Source organism: Larus michahellis, chromosome 3, assembly GCF_964199755.1.
Source record: "Larus michahellis chromosome 3, bLarMic1.1, whole genome shotgun sequence".
In the NCBI taxonomy this organism is placed as follows: domain Eukaryota; kingdom Metazoa; phylum Chordata; class Aves; order Charadriiformes; family Laridae; genus Larus; species Larus michahellis.
In genome coordinates, this window is record NC_133898.1 from 14,534,724 (window position 1) to 14,558,542 (window position 23,819).

Consider the following 23,819-nt stretch of genomic DNA (forward strand, 5'->3'; position numbering starts at 1 on the left):
CACGACCTCTCCCAGCCCGCCGAGGGCGCTGCCGGCCCGGCTCCGCCGGGAAACCGGAAGGTGGTCACTCCGCTTCCGCTTCGCCGCGGCGGAAGTGGCCCTTGGCGGCGGGAGCGCTTCCGGGGCGGCGTGTCCGGCGCCGGGACGAGCATCGGCGGCAGCGGCATCATGACGACGCTCCGCGCCTTCACCTGCGACGACCTTTTCCGCTTCAACAACATGTGAGCGCCGCTGCCCTTGTCTCCCCTCCCCTCCCCGCCGCCCTCGGCCCGGGGGCGGACACAAAGCGGCTCCCCCTTTCCCTCAGCCGCCGCCGCCCCCCTCCCCCGGCCGGGCCCGCGCTGAGCCTTCCTCTCCCCCCGCAGCAACCTGGACCCGCTGACGGAGACCGTATCCTTCCCGCCGGGGAGAGAGGGAGGGAGGGAGGGAAGAGGCGCGGGGCCTCCAGCGGGCGGCCCTGCGGAGACGGCTTGGTCCTTAACCCGGCGCCCCAGTACGGGATCCCCTTCTACCTGCAGTACCTGGCCCACTGGCCCGAGTACTTCATCGTGGCCGAGGCGCCCGGCGGGGAGCTGATGGGTTACAGTGAGTGTACCGGCTCACCGGCCCGCTGTGGGCACGGCTGGGGCACTGTAACGCAGGAGCTTTTCTTCCTCTTCACATTGAAGAGGGGAGATTTCGATTAGATACCAGGAAGAAATGTTGCACTCTGAGGGTGGTGGGGCGCTGGAAGAGGTTGCCCAGAGAAGCTGTGGATGCCCCATCCCTGGAGGTGTTCAAGGCCAGGCTGGATGGGGCTTTGAGCAGCCTGGTCTAGTGGGAGGTGTCCCTGCCCAGGGCAGGGGGTTGGAACTAGATGATCTCTAAGGTCCCTTCCAACCCAAACCATTCTGTGAATCTCTGACTTTTCCAGACACCCAACAGGGCAAAGGAGCACTACAATACCATCTTCCCATTTCATAAATGTCTAAGGGTATTAGGTAGGACACGCAGCAGTAGTTTTGGGTTTGATGTGCCTCACGTGGTAGGGAGTCTTGAGTGTCCGCCCAGGTTTTACACAGGTGAAGATATGCGTGTGAGTGTTTCTGTAATGCTGGAATTAAATCCTTGCACTCAGCTCTGATCTCACGCGCTGACAGTCATTAGTAAGTAAAAAGGCTGGGCTTGCGTTTTGCATTGTCCTGTAAGGGAAACCTCGGGGTCTGGATGTCATTTCCTTATTGGCTGTAGAATATTTGTGTTTCTCAGAAATCATTTGAAATAGAGCTGTTTGTTGGTTTGTTTATTCCTTTCAGGGTTTTTTCCCCTCTTTTTGCTGGGGGGGTGGGGGCAGAATAATGGTCTTTGTTGGGACCTGGGAAATAAAGTGTTTAACATTGTAAATCTTAAAGCGTTTGCTGTACAGAAGGTCTCTCCATACCCACCGCATCAGTTGCTTATTAGCAGTGACTGATGTTTATAAAAGTACCATGTGGCAGTGTGTATGCTCATTAGTGAACTAACACTGTTTTGGCACTGTATAGAGAGGAGAGGAACTACAAAGAAGCCCCCCAAAAACAACATCCCCCCCCCTTTTTTTTTTCTTAAACATACCGTGTTTGTAGGGTCTTAGCTTTCTATTGTCTGATTGACAAAGGCTCTATTCCCCCGCAAGTCACCAAAAGTCTCCAACAGTTGCTAGGATAGTGAGTTAGTTTTGGGCTTCTAGCCCTCCATTCCTCCATTATTTTAGTCAGATCCTGAATTCCACTCTGTTAAAGACTCATGAGAGTTGCTTAAAATTTGCATTTGGAAGTCATGCCTCAAACAATGAATTTGCAAAAAATACTGGGTTTTTTACTGTCATACTTGAGCGAAATGACATTTTTAGTGATGGCTGAATCGCAAAGTGATAACGTAGACACCCCTGTTTGAGCCTTTACCACAATCATTGCAATGTTTGTTTATACACTGCTTGATTCTTTTGTAAAGGTGTATAGCTGTGGGTGGTGCGTTATTCCAGAGGTGCTACTGCGCTGATGCTCTGTATGTTCACAGTAATGGGTAAAGCGGAAGGCTCTGTGGCTAGGGAAGAGTGGCATGGACACGTTACTGCGCTCTCTGTTGCACCAGAATTTCGACGGCTGGGTTTGGCTGCTAAACTGATGGAACTACTGGAAGAAATTTCAGAAAAGTAAGTATTATGCTTGTCTTTTAAATTTATCTTTTAAAGTAATCTGTGTACAGACACCCCTCCGTGGTTTAGATATTTGATTTGCATGAAACAGACCCAAAATTTTTACTTTGTGTTCTGATTTGCTGAAATTCCCTGTAGCTAGGGAACAAGAATTATGAATGTTGCTTGGCGGTTTAAAATCTCAGGGTTTCTCTGAAAGCTAACTTGCCAGAATGAGTAGGAAGTAGCCTGAATTCTAGTAGAGGTACTGCATGAAAGGTCCTTTTCTTGAGAGGAAAAGAACTTTGTGAAACATCAGCACTGTTTCCTGTAGGCTGTCCAACATACTTGTTCAGTAATCGTGGGCTTTGTGCGATTCCCTCAGGCACAATCTTGAACAAATTTTGTACAGCAGACTGTATCTTAGCTTACTTTCCATCTCGTGCTTGGTTACTTGTACCTGCAGAAAATTTAATTTGACATCAAGTGAACGCACAGGGAAATGTCGCCAGCTCATGCTGGTAGGGTAACCCCATTGTAGCTGATAAAATCGGAAAATAGTAGGATGTTTTGAAAAATTTGCCTTGTGAGGAGAAGGGCTGTCTCCTATTAGGCAACTGAATTTTGTGACTTATTCCTCTCTCTCCACCATGCACTCTGAAGGAGGCAGTCCCTAAGCCAATGCAATCTAAAAAATTGATTTATTTTTTATTTTAATCATTTCTTATGCATGTGAGGCTTGTGTGGGTGTTTAACTTGTCCTGTTCTTTCTGTTCATAATTCTGAACCCACTGGTTGATGTAGAAGAATGGTCATGTGACCAAAATAAAATGGAATTTGTGCCTATAGTGGATTTGTCCCTTGGCAAAGGAGTGCGTCTGTTACTACAGCGTGAAAGATGTTTGGCTAGCACACCACGTCATCAGGTCTGCCCTTGGTCTGCTTAGGAGTTATGGGTTATTATTTGGAAATACATTCATCTACTATTCCTTACTGTGGTTTTTTGTTTGTTATTTTTTCAAAGAAAGGGTGGATTTTTCGTTGATCTCTTTGTGAGAGTATCAAACCAGGTTGCGGTAAATATGTATAAGCAACTAGGCTACAGCGTGTACCGGACAGTATTAGAGTACTACTCTGCTAGCAGTGGAGAGCCAGATGAAGATGCTTATGGTAAGTACTTGTTCTGCCTCAAGTTCAATGTTGTGGGTTCCTGGGCTTGTTTGTATGAAGGTGTTTTTGGTTTGTTTGGTTTTTTTTACATGAAGCAAGTTCAGATAGTAGTTGATGAATGGGATTTTGTATACTCCTTTAGATAGCTTTTCCTACCAAAGATTACATCACTTACAAAACTTAATCTTGCAATTTACACATCTTGCAGCATCTGTGTCAAAATATACTACAAAACAAGAATAAGTTATTAAGTACAAAGACATTTATCCTGTAGGTAAGGTGAAAATTAAAATGCGGTTTCTTATCTAATTTGGTGACCAGCAATAGGATACGAGGGAATGGAATGAAGCCGCATCAGGGGAAGCTCAGATTGGACGCTAGGAAAAGGTTCTTCACTGAGAGGGTGCTTGGTCACTGGAACAGGCTGCCCAGGGAAATGGTCACGGCACCAAACCTGTCAGAGTTCAAGGAGCGTCCGGAGGGTGCTCAGTCATATGGTTTAGTTTTAGGTAGTCCGGCGAGGAACAGGGAGTTGCACTCGATGATCCGTCTGGGTCCCTTCCAACTTGAGCTACTCAATGATTCTATGAAATCTTGATTAAAAATTATCATATTGTAATAGAGAATTCACTTAAAATGGCTTTGTGCAATCATTGTCTTTTGCCACAGATATGAGAAAAGCCCTTTCCAGAGATACAGAGAAGAAATCAATTATACCTCTGCCTCATCCTGTGAGACCAGAAGACATTGAGTAATTGTAAGCTGTGATTCTCAGGCAACTTACTAGGAGTGTCAGGTTCCTTCTTCCCCTAGACCCCAAGAACTTACGGATGAGAAACCTTAGGCTCAATGTTTTTCACCGTGAAATACCAAAAATCAATATTGAGAAGCTTACTAATGCCGCTTCTATTGGTAATGGCTGCATACTCCTGCACTTACCCTGTTATTTTTCCTTCCAAATATTGAAAATTCAGAGACTATTACAATGAATTACCTCCTGTATGGTGTTTACTTGGTTTTCGTTCAGATCAAAAATATCTGAAGTCAGTAATAGTAAAAACTCTTTGAATGCATTTATTCATGACTGATGAAAATACCCAATAGTCAAGAAACGCAGCAGGGGAAGGCAAGGTATTGATACTTGCAGAGAAGATAAACCTGTTACACATAACGTAGAAATGTCTTTCGTGGCACAGGCACGGGACTGAACTTGGGTTCACTGTTGGTTTGAAAAAGCCAGACAACCAAAGCAGTCAAGGCTTTTTCCCCACTGCAGATCAGATCCAAGACCAATTCTGTGTTGTAGGTCCCCATACATACCTTAACACGCTGTGTCCGCTGAAGTAGTCTGTGGTAAAGATTTCTTGTTTTCTCATAGTCCTCTTGCTCAATTTCAGGGTCAGTGTAGGTTTTCCAAAGAACCTGCAAAAGAGAAGTCTCTCCTTATATTCACAGCATCTTCAAACAGCCCTGGATCTAACACTGAGATAATGCAATTTTTGTTGTTTTTTTTTTTTTTTAATGGAGTATGGAATTTGCAGAAATTAAATTCAGAGATCAGAGTATTATTTGACCATACAAGCTAGGATTAAGACTAAGTAATATTGAATCTTGTGCGCATAATCCATTTAGCTTGCTCCTGTAAGCCCGTTTTTCCCTCCGTGTTTTATCGTGAGTTATATACTCCTGCACATCCTGCCAAGAAACAGACGCTAATTTAGGCAAGACGCAGGCTAAGCCGCTGTGGTAAGCAGTTCTGTTCAAGCTGGTAGATGGTTTACATTTTAATTAGCCACACTGTATAATAAATAATGGTTTATGTTCCTATTTTTCTTTTGTCCTTCTATCCAGCTTTCTGTCCCTTTTTTCCTCTCACTTTCTGTCTGCTGTTGCTCTCGCGTTCTGTCTGCTCCCCATCCCTATCCCATACCCCATCCCGGTTTTGCGCTCTCTTGTTTTTTCTTTTTTTCTTTTTGAAAAGTTCCCTGTACCTTTTCTTTTACTCCCCCATTCCTCTGTCTTGTGATGTGTCTCTACCACGCTGTCCTGCTCGCTCCCCCTCTTTTTCTCATTCAGTCCCGGTGTCTTGCTCCCTGACCATCTTTCCCCCTGTTGCTCTGTCCTTCTGTCTTTCTCCCTTCCCCCCCACAGTTGCTCTCACATTCCCTCTTTCTTTTTTATTCTCTGTTGCTCTCTCCTGCCCCCCGTCCCATTGTTTCTCACTGGATCCCTCTGTCCTGCTCCCCGCCCCTGTTCTTTTTAATCCCTCTCTGTCATGTTGCCCATCCCAAGTTTTTTTCATCTCCACCCTGCTCCCTGCCCTTGTTTTTCTTTCTGTCCCGCTCCCACTTCCTCTTTCTGCCTCTCTTCCTCTGTCCCTGCTGCTTCTTTCTCCGTCTCTGTCCTGCTCCCTTTTTTTTTCCCTCTCTTGCTGTGCCTCGTCCTTTTCCTTGTCCCTGTCTTTTCTGTCTTTCTCTTGCTGTCCTGTTCGCTGCCTCATGCTTTCTTGCTGCACCCCAGCCGTCCAGCTGGATGACACTTTTCTTTTCTCTTCTCTTCTAGTGTTCTGCGCTCTGCTCCTCATTTTTGCCGGCCTCCTCCTCTGCCCAGCAGCCCATCACTCCCGGAGCCAGCTGACCCACCGTCCATTCCCTGACGGACCGACAAGCGTGGCCTCAGGAACCCCTGCCGAGGTGTCGCAGGGGCAGGGGGAGCGTCGGGGTCCCCGAGCCCCAAGTGCATGACTGAATAAAACACTCGCCATCTCCTTTGTCCTCACGGCTGCCTTTGCACTTCTTTGCAGGGGGTGAGGGGCTGTGAGGGAGCCCAGGTGCGGAGGTGACGCTCGGTGGGGCTCAGGCAATGGCCCCCCTGTTCCTGCTGGGCTCCAGCTGTGGGCTGGGGCTGGAGGAGCCCCAGCTGTGGGGCTGATGCCGATGGCCCTTCCCTGTCAAGGGGTGGCTGCCAGCAGAGGTGCTGCCTGGCCCCGGGTGGCCATGGAGGAACCGATGTGAGCCAAGGGCGGAATGAAGCGGTTGCCAAGCGAGGGGGGCGGCGGGGTCCGTGGCGGTGGCTTGGAGCAACGGGGGCTGCCCTGGGGAGCGCCATGTTGGTTCCCAGGGCATGCAGGCAGGTGTAGATTTTTTTGTCATGCCTGGGAGCAGCATGGCAGCACGATGCCTGGCCAGGGGTGAGGGCCGGGACCACCGGTGAGGTGGGCGAGCCCCTTCGTTGGGCACAGGGGTGTTCCCTGCCTGGGGGAGCCAGGAGGGGAAGCTTCAAACCGCTGCCGGTCCATTGGAGGTGAGCTGGATCCGGGCAGCCCTAGGGAGTCACCTAAGGTCTGACAGAAGGGAAGAAGAGAAGGCGGCGGACACCCCCCCAACTCACTAGAGCTCCTCCTGAGCCCTGCTCCCCCCGTGCAGCTCCCCCGAAGCCTGCCCTGCAGCCCCAGACCCTGCCGTGAGGGCTGGCCCTCAAATGTGCTTGATTCTCCCTTAATCTGGGTGCCATTAGCTGCAGTGGGGAGAAGCTGCATGGGGAAGAGTGGCATCTCCAGAAGCCCCCGGGGAAGGAGAGGCTTCACCCAGGGGGGATTTAGGCTAATAATGGTCGCTGCCACTTCTTTCCCTCTGCCAGAGGCTGCCCTGAGGACACGGTTGTCTGTTCCTCCCCTGGGGATGCCATTGACTGCTCCCACCTCAGGCTTGGGTGGGTTGAGACAGCTCACCTGGCCTTGCCGTCTTCACAGCGTGGGGGTGAAAAGGGACAGGCAGAGAAAACTTAACTGCCCGTGGGTAGGAGCTGCCGCGGCCGAAGCTGGAGAAGCCAGAGAAAGACAAGGAGAACCCGAAGGCCACACGGCCGGTAGTTGCCTCTCGTTGCAGGCAAGAGAGAAGCTGCCTCTCCGCGCGGGGAAGCATCCCTCTTCCTAGACCACAGTGGGCACCGCAGGGTCTGCGTGTGTACCCCAAAGCACGAGAGAGCCAGGCTGTGTGTCTAGGAAGCCTCATCGTTGTAAGAGCGGTGAGGGGGAGGAGAGCCGAGCGACCAGAGTTACAGAAAAGGGAGGGAGGAGAGAACAAGGAAGAGGCCTCTGAACTGTTAAATTCTCCTGGCCGCGCTGAGAGCGAGAGCTGCGGTGAGTCCTGGGCCCTCCCGGCCCCTCTGCTGGCCCCCTCTTTCCCGCGCTGCTGTGATTTGTGGTTTTTTGCTTCCCTGCACCTCTCCTCTTCCCTCTCTTCTTCTGTCCTGCTCCCTCTTCCTCTTTCCCTTTATCTCTCTTGTTCTACTCCTCCGTTTTCTTTTTCTCTCTGTGCTTTTGCCCTGTTCCTTCTCCTTCCGTGAGGAGGAAGGAGCGGCAGAGCCAGCGTGTGATGAAGTGACTGCAACCCCTGCTCCCTGTCACCCTGCGTTGCTCGGGGGCAGGGTGTAGAGAAGTCAGGAGTGAAGATGAGCCCAGGAAAAAAAAAGAGAGGGGTGGGGAGGAAGGTATTTTTTGGGTTTGTTCTGATTTCTCATTATCCTACTCTGATTTTGATGGACCATAAATTAAACTAATTTCCCCGACTTGAGCCTGTTTTGCCTGCAAGAGTAATTGGTGAGTGATCTCTTTGTTCTTAGCTCGGCCTACAAGCTTTCTTGTTGTATTTTCTCCCTCCTGTCGTGGTTTGGAGGGGGAGCGATAGAGCGGCTGGGTGGGCACCCAGCCGCCAGCCACCACTGTTTCCACCTATCAGGGTCCCTGTCACTATTTTTTGATTCTTGACCATGTTTCTTGTATGCCTTTGCTCTTGAAACTTTCCACCTCTCCATGCCTATCTTTTTAATTCTTGCATATGCTGCACCTGGGGAGGAATAACCCCCTGCACCAGTCCAGGTTGGGGGCTGACCTGCTGGAGAGCAGCTCTGTGGAAAGAGACCTGGGAGTCCTGGTGGGCAACAGGATGACCATGAGCCAGCAATGTGCCCTTGCAGCCAAAAAGGCCAGTGGCATCCTGGGCTGCATCAAGAAGAGTGTGGCCAGCAGGTCGAGGGAGGTCATCCTCCCCCTCTACTCTGCCCTGGTGAGGCCGCACCTGGAGTACTGTGTCCAGTTTGGGGCTCCCCGGTTCAAGAAGGACAGGGAACTGCTGGAGAGGGGACAGCAAAGGGCTACCAAGATGATGAGGGGACTGGAACACCTCTCTTATGAAGAAAGGCTGAGAGATTTGGGTCTCTTCAGTCTGGAAAAAAGATGGCTGAGGGGGGACCTTATCAACACTTATAAATACTTCAAGGGTGGGTGTCAGGAGGATGGGGCCAGGCTCTTTTCAGTGGTGCCCAGTGACAGGACAAGAGGTAATGGGCACAAACTTGAGCATAGGAAGTTCCACCTAAACACGAGGAGGAACTTCTTTCCTTTGTGGATGGCAGAGCCCTGGCACAGGCTGCCCAGAGAGGTGGTGGAGTCTCCGTCTCTGGAGACATTCAAACCCCCCTGGACGCGTTCCTGTGCCACCTGCTCTGGGTGACCGTGCTCTGGCAGGGGGTTGGACTAGATGGTTTCCAGAGGTCCCTTCCAACCCTACCATTCTGTGATTCTGCGTCTGTTTGTGTTGTCTGTCTTCTGTGGCTTAGACCTTCCTTGGAGTATGGTATGCCCCTCGGGCGCCATCCAAGGGTCTTGAGTGCTTGTACTCATCGGCATAGTGTCCATCGGGCGCTGCTTTTCTTGTGTTACAAGCTTAAAGTGTGGATCAGTCTTGTGTCTCGGAATTTTCCAGACTGTCCTCTTTTGCGGCGTTGTTCAAGGCTCTGTCAGCAGCTCTGCTCTCTAGCCATGCCTTTTCATGGACTGGGTCATCTTCCCTGCATCCTTATGTTCTTAGGTCTTGAAGCCAGGTTTTTTGCACATCCATCGCGTGTCACAGCAACTTCTTATAGTGGGCCATGACGTTCTGCTGCCATAGAGCTTCCCCACCTCACCATTTCGGCCCTGCGGGTTGTCTTGCCAGACAGCGTCCAGATTCCAGGACTTATTCTTGTTGTTGAGAGTTTTTTTCTCATTTTTGAGTCGCGTCATTTGTAATATTCTGTGCAGTGTTGGTCTGCGCGCGTGTTTGGCGTGGAGCTGCCCTGGCCCAGGTGTGTGGAGTCAGGGGTGGGTGGACTAGCACTAAGAGGCCTGGTTAATAACATGACGTGCCTCGACTGTTCTAGGCAGAGGCTGGACAGTCATTTCAGATGGAGTAGCCACCGGAATGGTTGTATGGTTGGACTCGATGATCTCAAAGGTCCTTTCCAGCCATGAAGATTCTATGATTCTGTGAAGGCTGTGCGGACAGTCCCTTCAATAGTGTTCGATGGAGATGACCGGAGCCGTGTGGGAGGGGCTGTTCAGCAGTCGTGGAGCGGATTGAATCTCAAAGGTGTCAAGGCTTGTATGTGTGGGGCTTAAAGCTTGGTCCAATTATTTTTTTTTTTTAATGGCAGGCTGTAGTTGGACTCTAGATGGTATCCCTAAATGGAAACAAGACCTCTGGAATTGTCACGTTACCCCTCAGCATCTGGGTGACTTGTTCAAGCCACTTGTTCGGTGCTTTTTCAGGTGCAGAGGGGTGAGCCGCGTGCCCAAGGGGGATGGAGGAGAGGTGGGTGGAGTGACGTAAGAAGACGGGCGTTGTAGTTTCTGATGTGATGATAGTTTGCGATTTTTTATTTTTTTTGTGCGCGGGTGTGGAAGTCACAGGGCCTGTTGAGATGAGCGGAGCTTGCTCGCTCTCTGCCTAGGAATACAAATTTTTGGACATGATGTTGCATTGAAGAAGAAAACTTACACATGTGAGTGAAAGACTGCACACCTCATGGGAATGAGGAACGTGTAAAAGACTGTAGCTACTAGCTAGAGAATAACAGGCACTAAAAAGTTGCAGTTTCTATTAAGGTAATGCTGAATTTTTAGGGTTTAAATGTATATATAAAAACGAGTAAAAAGTGAGTATAATAGTAGCAAATATTTGTTCAACTAGGGAGTAAGTATTTTTTCATCGTTGTAGTGCAAGAACCTCGTGGAACTGAACTAATGATATTAGAAAACTTACTTGGAGTCAGTAACGGACCAATTCAAGTGGACCAATAAAGATTTCCTTAAAAAAAAATAAAAATAACGGGCAATAATGTATCCCTCTCAGAGTCAGGGTAATAACTGAAATAGCAAACGAAGGTACAAAGCAAAGCAGGTATCTTTAATGCCCATAGATAAACATACTGTTGAGGGTGAAAAAAAGTAAGGAAAAACTGTTACAGGCATTGACAGCTCTCACTCAGGACTGTACAATAAATTACAAAAATTTTTGTCAGTGAGAAATTAAATTGGAATTAGGCATCCAAAGGGAGAGTTGTCAATACCTATAGGAAAAGGTAGCTGGCAACGGGTTAAAAGAAAGCGTGTGCATTACAGGTTGCAAAGTAGTTATAAAGTAGTTGTAGTTGTGTAGAGGTTTAAAACTATTTTAAAACTTAAAACTATTCAAAGTTATTAAAAGAAACGTAGTCTACTACTTGGGCATAATTGATGCCTAAACAAAACACTGATGTCAACAAAGACAAGAGCAGGCATCAACTATGTTTGAGTAGTAATATAAGAAAAATATCAAACTAAGCAGTAAAGATGGAAAGCTAGTATGGTTGCGCTTAAATTACCTGTATTGCTGCCAGAGCTAGTTATGGTAGTTAAACTACTCCTTAATAGAGTTCTGAGGTATATAATAAAATTGATATAATAAAACTTCAATAAGAATTTATTTGCTCTCTTTTGTCTCCTATGCCTTTGTAGGTTTTTTTTTGCAATGACAGGACTTCCTTTTATCTTGGAGAAGCTGATAAAATGGTAGAGAGACACGTTTTGCTGATGCATTTGTCCAAAAACATTGTATCTTTTCATTCTCTGTACCAAATTTTTGCAAGCAAGTGGGAAAGATAATAGAACTGTTGTCCCCATTGTTCAGGAAGAACGGTACAGAACACAAAAACCAGGTTACAGAATGTGCTAACTTGAATAGACCCTACGGCATGCAAAGAGGTTCATTGTTCTTGATGGCTACTCCTTGGTACTTCTACCTCTTACGCTGAAATACTTCTTTAAATGCTGCTGGTTTGCTAGGTATTCTAAGGCAAAGTCATGTTGTTTGGTTGTTTAAAAAAACCCAACCGGCCAAACAATAGAAAACCTGAATTTGGAGGCAGGGAGCTGACTTGACTGATCCCTGGAATGAATTGGTGTGCTTCGTTTTAAAACAGGATCACGGAAAGACAAGGGCGGTGAGAAGACCTGTGAGCTCAGTGTAACGCGTCTCTTTCTGCTGTGCTGCTGTGACTTGGTTAGCGGTACTTTATAACCCACGTTCCAAGACCGCACCTTTACTGCGAGAAGGATATTTAAGCAGAAGGGTATGTCAAATAACATTTAACCCCATTACAAATGCAAGATTTCATAAAAGGGCACCGTGCTCCCATCCTGCAGTCAGTCGTAACCTTACTCGTGCCGTGGAGATGGGACGATTCATGCTTCCACTCCTGGGAGTGTTCGGATAGTTAAATATGTGGCTGGTGCCACGTGTATAAGAATGCTGAAATTAGAAAATGAGCTACACCTGTAGTTTAAATAATTGGTTGCAGAACAAAAAAACGTTCTGAAAATGGACCAAGTAATTGGTAAGAAACGATGGAGCATCTTGCCTAGGACCATATGTTGTCCATACATTTGTTTCTTTTGTGCCTCCTTAAAGTATTTGAATGTCTAATGAGCAATCTCTTGATGTGGGCATGTTTATCGATAAGTGTAAATGTGAAATTGTCTCAGGGGTGCGGCGCAGCTTGCGCGTGAAAAGAGGAAGAGCAAAAGCCCAGGTTCCCTGAGGAAGCACGAGTGTATGTTGTTTTTCCCGGATGCAAGCACGTGATGCTTCACTACTGTCCCACACCTGGTAGCGGACAACGCAACCATCCTGACATTCAAATCCAATGCTATGCAACGTTTATTTCCAGTACAATTTTCACCTCACTCTTCTCCTTTTCTTATACCTGGACTTCATAATTTTATTTGGGACAATGAAGTTTCTGAGATCTTTTCTAACCCTGAGTCTAACAAATACAGTTGTGGCAGTTTTGGTTCCTTGGTCTCATCTACTTTTGCTCTTCGTCTTTCCGCCTGCCTTTCATTTTGGGCCTACACAAAATAGCTACTGCTGATTTCTTGACATAAAACTGTTCCTGGATAATAATTCTGTATGCAGTGAGCCCTCCTGCGTGTTTCACTGATGGAATCCGCTTTAATTTCATGTCTGTTGCTATGGGGCTGTGTAGATTTACTTACTTGAGCTGATAAAGGCTCCATGTCCGTGGGTACGGGAGGATGGGGGTGTACATCGCAAAGAGCTGAACCGGCCCATCCTGGTTTGAGGTTTGGAAAGGTGACCAGTGCTGTGAGGTCTGGTGGATGGTGGTGAGCTGGAAGCGGCTGTTGGGAGGTCCATTGCTTGCACAGTCTAGCCCCGGCCTCCGCTGTAACTTCAGAACGTTGGGCTCTCTTTGGCAGCAGTCCCTCCCAGTTGGGTCAGCACATCCAGTAGATCCCCTTGGAGCTCCTTTGCCCCTGGGTATTTGTGACTCCGAAGAGGTGTGAGTTGAATCGACAGGTCCCCTCAGACGACCTGCAGGAGCTGGGCGCTGGCTCTTGTTCTCTGGTCCGCTGGGTGGTCCCATTGCTCATAGAAGTGGAACAGCTTTAACAGGTGAATCTGCCATTTCCCTTCTTCAGGGGGTTACAGGAGCTCTTTTGGGGGTGACTGTAATATGTCTGACCTCAGTTGCGTATCTGTCACGTAGTTGTAATCGTCTCTGCTTATACAAGTAGTCTGAGGTCCTGTTTTGTTTCAACGGAGATATGGTGAGTAAAATCAGTGAATCGAGTGCACGGTCTTTCTGAGTAAATATGTAATCATTTACTAAAGGGTAAGATAAATTTATACTGACTAACTCTACATTGCCTAAAAACAGGTCCAAGGTTGGCTCAGATGGGCGTCTCCATTCGAGACATCCACGTTTGGTCAGATGAACCCCCCCCCCGCAGTGTCCTGCGTTCCTCATCAGGTCTCTGACAGCTCTGCTGTTAGCCCTTGTGAAGCCAGGCACAGTCTCTGGTGTGCGTTTTTGTTTTTTTTTTCCTTTTGTTTAACAAAAAGGAAAGTCAGCCTTAGATGTTCGGTTGTGGAAGAAAACATGTGTTTGAAGACCACGCTTGGATCTTCAAGTAGGTCTAATTAGATGCCTTTTCTTCTTCCCTTCGTCCCTGATAAGCTTAGGTCCTGGTTTGTCCTTTTGTCCTGTTTCTGAGGACCGCTGCCCAGGGCACCTGGCTTTGAACAGGGAGATTCTGTGTCTCATTTAGCCCCGTAAATTTTGTTAGTCCTCAGGAATGAAGTATTTTTGGGACGTAAGCTAACTGAATTGCACTGAGGTGAAAAAGGTGCTCTCCAACTTCCGCGAGATAATATTGGAATATAATCAGAATATAAATATTTTGAGCAAAAGATGCTTATAAGAGTTAGGTAAAAATTATTACCATAGTACTGTTTCTTTAGTTTGATTTTATATCTATTTGAGATTTAAAGTTTCAATGTAAACAAATTCAGTTGACTTGATGCGGAAAACATGTTCAAATAACCAAGTGTTTCTTTCGAACGGGAACAAGCAACGTAGCGGTTACAGCGGAGGGTTTTGGCTTTTTGGAAGTGTTTTGTATTTTTGAACGCCCATCTGCAAGTCCCTGTTAAATGAAAAGTGGCCTGGAAAGACAACCTGTTAATGCCGTGTCACAAATTTTACGATCCACCCCCTTCTAAAAAAATTATCGTCAGTGTTGCTTAGAGGAGACGTAGGCAACTAGCGGTTGGGCTGTGGTGGGGATGCTGGCAGCCTGCTCCCAGGGCAGCCGTTCCGCTTCGTATCAGTTAGTCGCTGGTTTATTGGGGGTTTGAGGGGGAGTTCCCAGCAGGCGCACCGTAACGCCTTTCTCTCCCTCCCTCCCCGGCCCGTTAACCGTCCTGATACCCCTCCAGATTTACAGAAAATGGGACGCCCCCTGTTCATTCCCGCGGCCTCGAGCCCAGCCTGGCGCTGGGTCCGTAGCTGCTGGTCTGCTGGCTGCCAGACAGGGTGAGACCCGTGCCAGCCAATTCACCTCAGTCTCCTGAGGTGACACTACATGCTTCCCCGTTATCAAAGATACTTGTCCATAGGTGGATTTACACATTCATTTTATAAAGCTCTTATATTCAAGGACTGCGTTATACAACTATCAGTATTTCTTAAACCTACAATCTCAGTGTTTCTAATGAGGTAGGTGTAGCAAAGTAGCATCCTTCTGTCTCTGCTGGAAAGAGCCTTTTGGTTTGAACAGGAAGATGAGTTGCCCAGTGTGTCCCCTTCTGCTCCGTGAACACGTTCCCCCTGACAAAGGTAATTTCAGGCGGAGAGGAGAAAATTCCTGGGAGCCACTTTGAAGGTGGTGGTAGAGCAGCTCAGACTGCACAAAGAGTAATTAGGTCAGGCTGATTTCTGTATGAAGAATCTCCTTAAGATGAACAAAGCAGGAGAAGAAAAAAACAAAAAATAAAAATTGTAATGCTCTTTGTCCTACATGCGCTTGTGACTGCCCTACAAATGCATGAATTAAAAACACTTAAGAAAAACACAAGCTACGAAGACGATGAGAGGGCTGGAGCACCTCTGCTATGGGGACAGGCTGAGAGAGTTGGGCTTGTTCAGCCTGGAGAAGAGAAGGGTCCAGGGAGACCTTATAGTGGCCTTCCAGTGCCTAAAGGGGGCTACAGGAGAGATGGGGAGGGACTCTTTATCAGGGAGTGTAATGATAGGAGAAGGGCTAACTGTTTCAAACTGAAAGAGGGGAGATTTAGATTAGATATCAGGAAGAAATTCTTTACCATGAGGGTGGTGAGGCACTGGAACAGGTTGCCCAGGGAAGCTGTGGCTGCCCCATCCCTGGAAGTGTTCAAGGCCAGGCTGGATGGGGCTTTGAGCAGCCTGGTCTAGTGGGAGGTGTCCCTGCCCAGGGCAGGGGGGGTGCAACTAGATGACCTTTAAAGATCCCTGCCAACCCGAACCATTCTGTGATTCTATGGTAGCGATATGCAGAATCTGCATCACGGTTCTCCGCCAATCGCCATAATTAGTTTGTAGTGACTGTTTTTAGAGAAGAGCTTGATTGATTGTGGTCTCAAAGCATACACAAGTCACATTCTGTATTTATTTTGAGATCTGCAGTGCTTATAATTCTCATTAATGCAGGTCCAAACCTCTAGCATTTAGATGAGATGAGAAAACTGCTTAATGAGCTAAATTTTGATTATTTGCTAACAAAACTTCTTCCAAAGTAAGAAGAGTAAGCAAGCTAGATGAGCAAAAATCAAGTTCAATAGTTAGTTTAGATCACGCAACCAGCAGTATGAATTGCGGGGATCAGGTAAAATCAAGTTTAGATCTAAATGCCGGGAAGCAGGGTCTGCATTGCAGTTCTTCCCCAAAGTCTTCCGTCTGGTATTGAGGTGGGAGTCTCCTCACACAGCCTGTTTGGACAATTGATGGAGACTCCCAAGGCAAGTTTTGCTCCACACCTCCTCCGACTGCACCTTTGCCAGCTGTTACTGCCCTGTGCGACCAGCTGAGAGGCGATGAACGGATCCGTCTGATGGGGGAGCACAGGCGAGCAGTCGGGTGGACGTCCACCCAAGAGTGGTGGGCGAGAGCTTCGTTGGCCGCTCACCGGGGGTGTCTGCGCATGGGACGGCACCCGGCAATTCTCAGGTGAGAGATGCTCCCCCCCCACCAGCTGTTTAAAGGGTGTTGGGTAGTTATTTCCATCCCCTCAGATCAAGTCATCCCACAGGGCTGTGGCTTTGACGCGTGAGACCTGGATATGGCTTGGGGCATTTGCCCTTTGAGTGACAGACTGCAGAAAATCCAAACTTGAGGATGTTTGAAAATTCCTGCAACTTTTTTTTTTTTTTTTTTTTTAGCTTCTAAGTTTTAGATTTAGATTTTAGACTTAGAATTTTAGATTCACACGGGATGGCCCCAGGAAGGATGCTTGTGGTTCACCGTTGTTTTGAAAAAGGTCTTTGAGTGATAATTTCCATCGTGTTTTCACTCCTCCTCTTCCCTTTCCAGGGAAAGAAGCCGATTTGAGCTCTTCAAGTACCACGAGCAATATTCCAGGGCCGGAAGTCCGTGTGTCTGCTGCTCTTTTTCTCTCAAGTGAGCAAAGCAATTTTTCCCGAACACTGCAAGTGTTGCTAGTGCGGAGATAGGCAGGCTACTATGTAAGGTCTTTTAGCTAATACATACAATATCAGAATTGTGAGTTTTAAAGCGGTTTGGGTAACGCTAGGCTCTGGGGCAGCGTTTGCGCTGATGAGAACTGTGATGGAAGGAAGAAAAAAAAAAAAATGCTGTATTTGGGGAACAAAAGGTTAAGCGCTCGCTAGATTAAATGTAACAAGGAAAGGTACTGGCTGGGGGGAAAAAACTATACTAAGCATAATGTAAAGGCCTGAAATGACCTTATTTGCAGTAAGGTTACGTATCACTTCATATATTCGTGATTCTATGATATGTTGTTGTGCGTTTAAGTACGACTTTAAATTAGAGCAGAGTGACTGTACGTCATCGGACAGAGGTCCCCTGGAATAATCCTCCTTCAAATGCACCGCTGTGTTACGCACGGTCTGTGCCCATTCTGCCTCGCGCGGGACTCTGGTGCTCTGCTGTACGAAGTGGAAAGCCACGTCTCCTTTGCAACGTGCTCTCTTTTCGCTGTTGGGCTTAGCTCCCTATGAAACATTTCACGGTGTTATCACAAACCACGGTCCTGCACTTCATTGTAAAATAATTATAAAACGCCAAGGGCAGCGGTGTGATGGAGGTTGGCAGCAGCCAACGGTCCTTATAAACTGTCTGTTTGTTATCCTATCAGTTCCTTACAAAGCGTTCCAATTTTAGGAAAGGGAGGAGACTACGTCAGACAATGTTGAGAAGAGAGTTTTTGTGCTTCATGAGTCCGTGGCGTTTAAAGTTTTACGTCGGCCCACCTACCTGCTCTTGGGCACAGCGCCCGCTTCGGGGGCAGGTGAGGGGCTGGCTGGGTATTTTCAAGTGAAACGTCCCCTTGGAGGTAATGGCACTGAAAGGGAGCACAGGAAAAGAGGCGACTTTTTGCACTACGGCCCCAAAGCAGGCGTCTCCTCAAGTGCTTGGATTTGCCAGCGGGAGCCACTTTTGTGGACACTGAGGAGCCCCAGATGAGTCCAAGTGTGTCAGTCTATGGGTGGTTTTTCTTTTTGCCAGGCCTGAAGAAGTGTAGGAGTGATAGTATGTGACGGTTTGGGTGTTTTTCGTTTTTTTTCTTTTCAGACAAGCAGGGAGATACTTTCGTGGTGGTGAGAGTTGCAGCAGGAAGCCACCAAACCCAGAGCAGTCTTTGACTCCTCTGCAGCAGAAAGAAGTTAGGATAGAGCCGAAAGGAAAACAAAGCGGAAGGAATCTGAGAGCAAACGTAAAGAAAGGTATATGTTTCTCTTCAGAAATGAGGGTGAGAAAGATTTATTCGGGGGCATTGAGGTGGGGGGAATCCTGGCAGGTTTTACTCCTTTCTTGACCACATCAAGTTTTCGTGCAGAAATGTGAACTGGAATGCGTCTGGTGAGGTTGTTGTCAGGTATTTCAGGTCTCACCACGTGCTGAGTGAACACATACCACACAGTTTGTTCTCAAGACAGCTGTCTCTTTTCCCTTTTCGGAACTTTCCCAAGGGAATAGTTTTAGAGGGGAACATTTTTGCCAGTCTGCTTTAGCATTGAGGCCTTTTCCTGCATCAAAGAGTTTCTACCTGCAAGCACAGGCGTCCCAGTGGTGGTGGAGCCTCTTGTTGACTCTTGAACGGAGCAGTCAGCAGTTCCGACAAGTGTTCCAACACTCGTCTTTTGCTGCAGGGCAAGAGAAACGGAAGAGCTCAAAGCTCAGCTGGGAGGGATGAAGGAAGACGGGATTGAAGACGAGCGGAATGGTGTGGAGGAGGAGCTGGCCTTGTGGGAAGCAAGAAGGGCTCCGAGCGTAAGCACTCGGCCCGAGCAAAAGGCTGCAGTCGGTCCGTGGACACGCACGCCACCCGCTCTGCCGCACCCACGCCTCATTGACAGATGCGAGTGAGCTCTTCTGGAGCCCAGGGCAAGCTTCCAGCAGCTTGTAACTTCTCATTGCTGCACTGCCAGGACAGCACTGGGCTCCCTGGCATTTAACAGAAGTCCGGAAGGCTTTGTTTAACCCAGCCGAGAGTCGCGCAGCCTCAGCGTGCGCACTGAGATGCCATAGCGGCCATCAACCCACGGATTCTCCGCGTCCAAAACTTGTGATCTGTGCGTGGATCAGAGGAGGGCAACACTGTCCAGCAGATGAAATAGCGAGGTTTGTCTGGCTCCCGTGCAACGTTCCAAGACCAACAGAAGAAGGAGAAAAAGCCACCCAGTCCCTCTCCCTGTGCGACCAACCCTAATGGGTTCCTCTCACCTGCTTTAAAGACGGCCAAACCCTCCCTGACCATGCCTAGGGCTCTTAGATTTTTCCTGATTTCTACCAGAACCTCCACGTCTGCACTCCCAGGGTGGGCTCACCATGGGAGCTGCCCCCCAGGGAAGGTCCCATGTACCCCCGCCCCACCATTCAACCCCCCCCCCCAGGTCCCCTCGGGCTCCTGTTCTTGTCCAGATTTTTGCTATGAAACCAGTCAAGTGCTGAAGACTGGGATTTTTCCAACAGCATCATGTTTCTCTTTGTCTTCCTGGGGAGGGATTGTAGTCCTGCAAGACCCGGTGGGGAGCTCAGTCTTCTTTTGGGATGCTCTCTATGGGACAGGAGGACAATGTCTTTGAGCTGCCTGTATTTCTGGAAGGATTACCCGCATTTGCCTTCCATCTGAAATGCCCCTTAGCGGCACTTGGGTTTTATCTGTGTGAATAGCTCAGTGGTAGTATACAGTGAATAATCTTCTGCTTAGAGTAAATGGGTTTGTAATTAAAAATATCCATTCAATGTTACAAACGTTGGTTCCCTTCAAGCGTTTGCTAATGGATGTCTGGCTGACAAAATGACCTCCCACCTTGCTTAAATGTGAAACCCTCTTTAAAGTGGCATTCAGATTACTTAGTGTGATTTCTTCCAAAAAATCATAATGGCTTAAAGACTGTATTTTTGTTTACGAAAAACAAAACAAAAAAAAAACCAGGAACAGAAGTTCGTAGAACACACTTTGGTGTGTTGTAGCAGTTGGTGCTGGAAGGCGACCAGCACTGTGAGGTCTGGTGGATGGCGGTGGGGTGGAAGTGGCTGTTGGGAGGTCCATCGCTGGCATAGACCCGAGAGGCTTGAGGGCAAATCTTACCCGTGAAAAGTGAGCTTTGACTTTCCCCACCCCAGTTCCTACGTGTGCGGGCAATGGCTTTGTAAACCTCACAAGTAGCCTGCTCTTCCTTCTACCTGCTGTAGCCAAATCTGATGGCCAACACAGGTAAGGCTGCTGCAGCTCCATGCCCCCCCCAGGCTGAACCAGTAGTGAGGCCAAGCACGTCTTCCGTGCCGGCACGCAAGTAGAGATAATACGTGGCCAGCCGTGGAGGCCAACACAGGCAGAAACACTCCGCTCCCACAAAAAACAAGCTCCAGTGGCCTCATCCTGTTTCTCTCACTGGCTGATCAGGATGAAGGCCTGTTAGCGGGAAATACATGTGCACATATATGTGCCCCGGGGAGACGGGCAGCGGACCCCTGCATGTCAGTCTCCCCAGCTGCCAGGACCTGGCCATGAGCACCCCCACGACCGAGTAAAGAAAGGGGAAGGGTGAAAGACAAGGGAGGGAAAAGCGGGGGAAATAATGGGGAAGAAAGGAAAGAAGGAAGGAAGTAAACTGAGGGCAGAAGGAAGGGAGAAAGGGGAAAGGAAAGAAGGCAGGCGAGGGGAAGATGAATGGAGTGAAAGGGAGAAAGGTAAAAGAAAGAAGGCCGGCAGAAGAGAAGGAATGAAGGAAGAAAAGCAGGCGGGCAAGAATGAAGGAAGGCGAGCAGTTCAGGCAGGTAGAGAGGAAGGCCAGAAGGATCGAGGAAGGAAGGAAGGTGGTATTGAGGAAAGTAGTGAGGGAAGAAAGAAGATAGTAATTAAGAAAAGAAGACAGGAAGGCACGGAAGTGGACAAGGAGGACTAGAGGAAAGCAGAAAGTCAAGACGGCTGGAGGGCACGAAAAAGGGAATTGACGTACGTAAGTTAAGTACGTAAAGTGAGGATGGGGACAGTATATAAAGGAGGAAGGAAAGTAGAAAGAAAGGAAGGAAGGAATAAAGGAAGGATAGGAAAGAAATGAAGATGGAAGGAAAGAATTGCAGTGAGGACAGAGGGAAAATAAGGAAGGGACAAGATGGAAGGAAAGAATTGCAGTGAGGACAGAGGGAAAATAAGGAAGGGAGGAGGGGGAAGGAAAGAAGGAGGTGGGAAGGGAGAAGGGAGGGAAGGAAGGAAGGAATGTAAAAGAAGGAAGGAAGGTGGGCAGGTAGCACAGCTGTAGATATCGTACCTCTCTTTGCAAGTTATGTGCAAACTCATCTGTCTGTAAATAAATTACATTTACGGCTTGCCATGAGCTAGGGAAATGGATGCTCAGCAGAAGTAACGGCGGTAGAAGGGACGGTAGGTAGGGAATAAAAGCGAACTTGGTAATCACGCTGCATAACCTTAGCTATCTGCCAAGAAAATCAACCGGCTTTACCTAGGTGGACAGGCCATCCTATTTAGCCCAGCAAAGGAATGTGTAATTTAGGTGTGATCAATGAATAGCCAAATGCTTCATCATCCAGTGAGTGATGTGCATGAACAGATGAATGAGATTCCCACTGTCCCTACTTACTATCCAGAGAAACCACAGCCAAGCGAACAGGCTTGGTGGAATCAGCAAGGAAAGAAGACCCTGTTGAGCACAGCTCTCGTCTGGCGCTGTGAAGAGACACCAGGGCTGTAGAAGAAATGGGAGGCCCCACAGTTGTGCAGCTCAGACCCTGGTCCGGTTGCCAGTGAGACACTATCGATCGTTTTTTTTTCCACTTACCCAGTGAGGTGTGTCAGGGGTGAGTCCCAAAGGGCTCTCGCTTGCGCTACCAAGTTCCTAGCATGACTTTCTCCAGGTGGGGAGTTTGACTGGGACAGTACGCCTGTCAAACCCCAACACGGTGTCCCAAGGTGAGCTCAGGGAGGACAAAGAAAAAAAAAAACCACCTCCCGTGGAGCAGAAGATCGAGGCTTGATCTCGCTTTTCAGTACAAATATTGCCCAAAGCAGGACCTCACGAACCTTCTGAACTTTTTTGGGTTTTAAGCAGAGATCCAGGATAGAGTGGGTGAGGCACTCCAGGCATGAGTCTCCACATGAGCAACTCGGGCACCTAGGATGTTTCTGCTCCATCCCCCAATAACCTGGGGAATCCAGGCTGTTCCTGCAAGGACTGGTCACACGAGGGAAGATGAGGCTGTCTGGGCACCCCCACCCCATCTCTCCCCATGGTGGTCCTGAGGAGAGGGCCCAGAGAGGTGTCACTCTGTAATTGTGGGGCAGGGAACCCATTTGCCATATAGGGGGACCAGGGGTGGGGCTTCCACCGTGGCATACTCTGGGGTTCAGCCTCCTGGACTGCGCAGGACTAGCAGCAAGGGGGGGGTCAGGGGGAGAGTGGAAAAATCAGTCCCCACTCCCTGGTTTGCCCCTGGCAGCTGTCCCCTGCCCAGGATCTTCCACATCCCTCCCAGATGATACCCAAGGCCTGAGAAGGACGCCCCTGCCTCCAAAACAATCCCACAAACCTCCAAATCACCCCTCAAGCCCCAACAGCAGTCCCACATCTGCCTTCTGCTGAGCAGCAGATGTCACCACCTTCATCAACATGCCGGCTTTGTCTTGCACCTGCTCTCAGAAACACCAGCCCTGTCACTCTGCGATCTGGTCCCCTGTCCTCTTTCCCATCCCTCCCCTGAACTCGTACTAGTCCCTGAACAGGAAGGAAAAGCCAACCTACAGTGCAGACTGTACCAATATCACAAATAACTCCTGGGATGAGCACATCCTCCCCCCTCAAGAACATCCCGCTCTCCTTCATACCCGTGTTCCCCACAGACAACAACGAGGCACGTGCTAGAAGAAAACTCTTTCTTTTTTTAAAACAGAACTTTTTTCAACCCTTGCTCCTCAGGGTTTTCTTTTTTTGCAAAGATAAAGTATTATCTGAACAACTTCTGCATATATATATATATATATATAATCATATATGTGAACGTGTGCATACATTTATACACTTAAAACAGTCCCGCAAACTTGTGCCACTCACAGCAGCCCATCCTGCTTTATAGCAGGGAAGACAACTCCAACAAACTGCAAAAAAGCTGTCCCCCTCAACTAGAGGAATGCACTGAACCACATCCACCTGTGACTCCGGTGGGAACCCCACCAGCTCCAGAAGGGAGGCTTTGACTTGAGGGTAAACACAACGCTTCTATGCCTAGACACCGGCTGGATGAGACAGTGCCACGCTAGGACACATGCCACACTCACCTGTGCCCAGTCCTTGGGGACAGCATGCCCAAGGCCACTGAACCATCCTTTAACAAGCGGCAAGCAGTCCTCACTTTGCAGCTGGACCGTGACTTTCTAACTCAATTAGATACCTATGGGCGGAAATGGAGACAAGCGAGAAAGGGGAGGAGACGTCTTTCTGAGAGAGGTGGCCACAGTAACATGGCCCACCTGTCCAAAGCAATGTTTCTGCATATTTGAGGGGAGTCACTGAGCAAGTAGCCCCCAGAGGAAATGTCTCTTCATTCTGCGTGAAAGCTAACTCCTCACTGTCTTTGAGGAAAGACACTAATACAAACTATTGAGACAGAGCAGAGGAAGAGCTCCAGGCTGCGTGACAGCCCACTTCTAGTCATAGGCATCATCATCATCAAAGTAGGAGTCACAATCAAGGTTATCTGACTCATCATCAAACAGAAAGTTGTCTTCATCAAGGTCATCATCGTCATCATAATCTTCCTGCCACTGCGGTTCATACTCCTCATCTTCAACCCCTTTGGCACCTTCATCTGCGTTGGGGGAGTCACACAAGATGGTACGTTTTGGCCTATCAAGGAGGAGGAGAGTATCAGAGCAGAGCCCCGGCTGTGAGCAGCAACCACAACCCAGCCCTACACCACCCTCGTCCTCCCTATCAAAATAAATGCCAGACCCTTCCGCCTCCCCCATGGATGTTCATTTTCTTGCTTCTCTCATCTAGACACCTCCTAGATCTCCGATACACCTCCAAAGAAAGAGCGTGACTCTCCACAGAAACCCAAGGAAGTCCAGGGAGAG

At 48.4% G+C, this 23,819-nt stretch overlaps 2 protein-coding genes across 6 annotated transcripts in view; one reads left to right on the plus strand and one right to left on the minus strand.

Annotated features, from left to right (window-relative positions):
• The first annotated feature begins 24 nt into the window (after positions 1 to 24).
• Positions 25 to 6,103, plus strand: NAA20 (N-alpha-acetyltransferase 20, NatB catalytic subunit). Of its 2 annotated transcripts, XM_074578716.1 has the most exons (7): positions 89 to 221; positions 366 to 390; positions 495 to 585; positions 2,038 to 2,173; positions 3,180 to 3,325; positions 3,995 to 4,082; positions 5,888 to 6,103. In XM_074578716.1, the coding sequence occupies exons 1-6, from the start codon at positions 169 to 171 to the stop codon at positions 4,078 to 4,080; spliced, it is 537 nt and encodes a 178-aa protein (XP_074434817.1). In that variant the 5' UTR covers positions 89 to 168; the 3' UTR covers positions 4,081 to 4,082; positions 5,888 to 6,103. The 2 variants fall into 2 exon arrangements, with proteins under 2 accessions (XP_074434816.1, XP_074434817.1); XM_074578715.1 differs by lacking the exon at positions 3,995 to 4,082 and having other exon boundaries at positions 25 to 221.
• A 16,502-nt stretch (positions 6,104 to 22,605) lies between these two features.
• Positions 22,606 to 23,819, minus strand: part of LOC141740297 (cullin-9-like) — a 34,714-nt gene continuing 33,500 nt past the window's right edge. For all 4 annotated transcript variants that reach the window (XM_074578736.1, XM_074578735.1, XM_074578734.1 and 1 more), the window contains one exon: positions 22,606 to 23,589. In XM_074578736.1, coding sequence (XP_074434837.1) covers positions 23,391 to 23,589 — 199 coding nt within the window. In that variant the 3' untranslated portion in view covers positions 22,606 to 23,390. The remainder of the gene's footprint in view (positions 23,590 to 23,819) is intronic.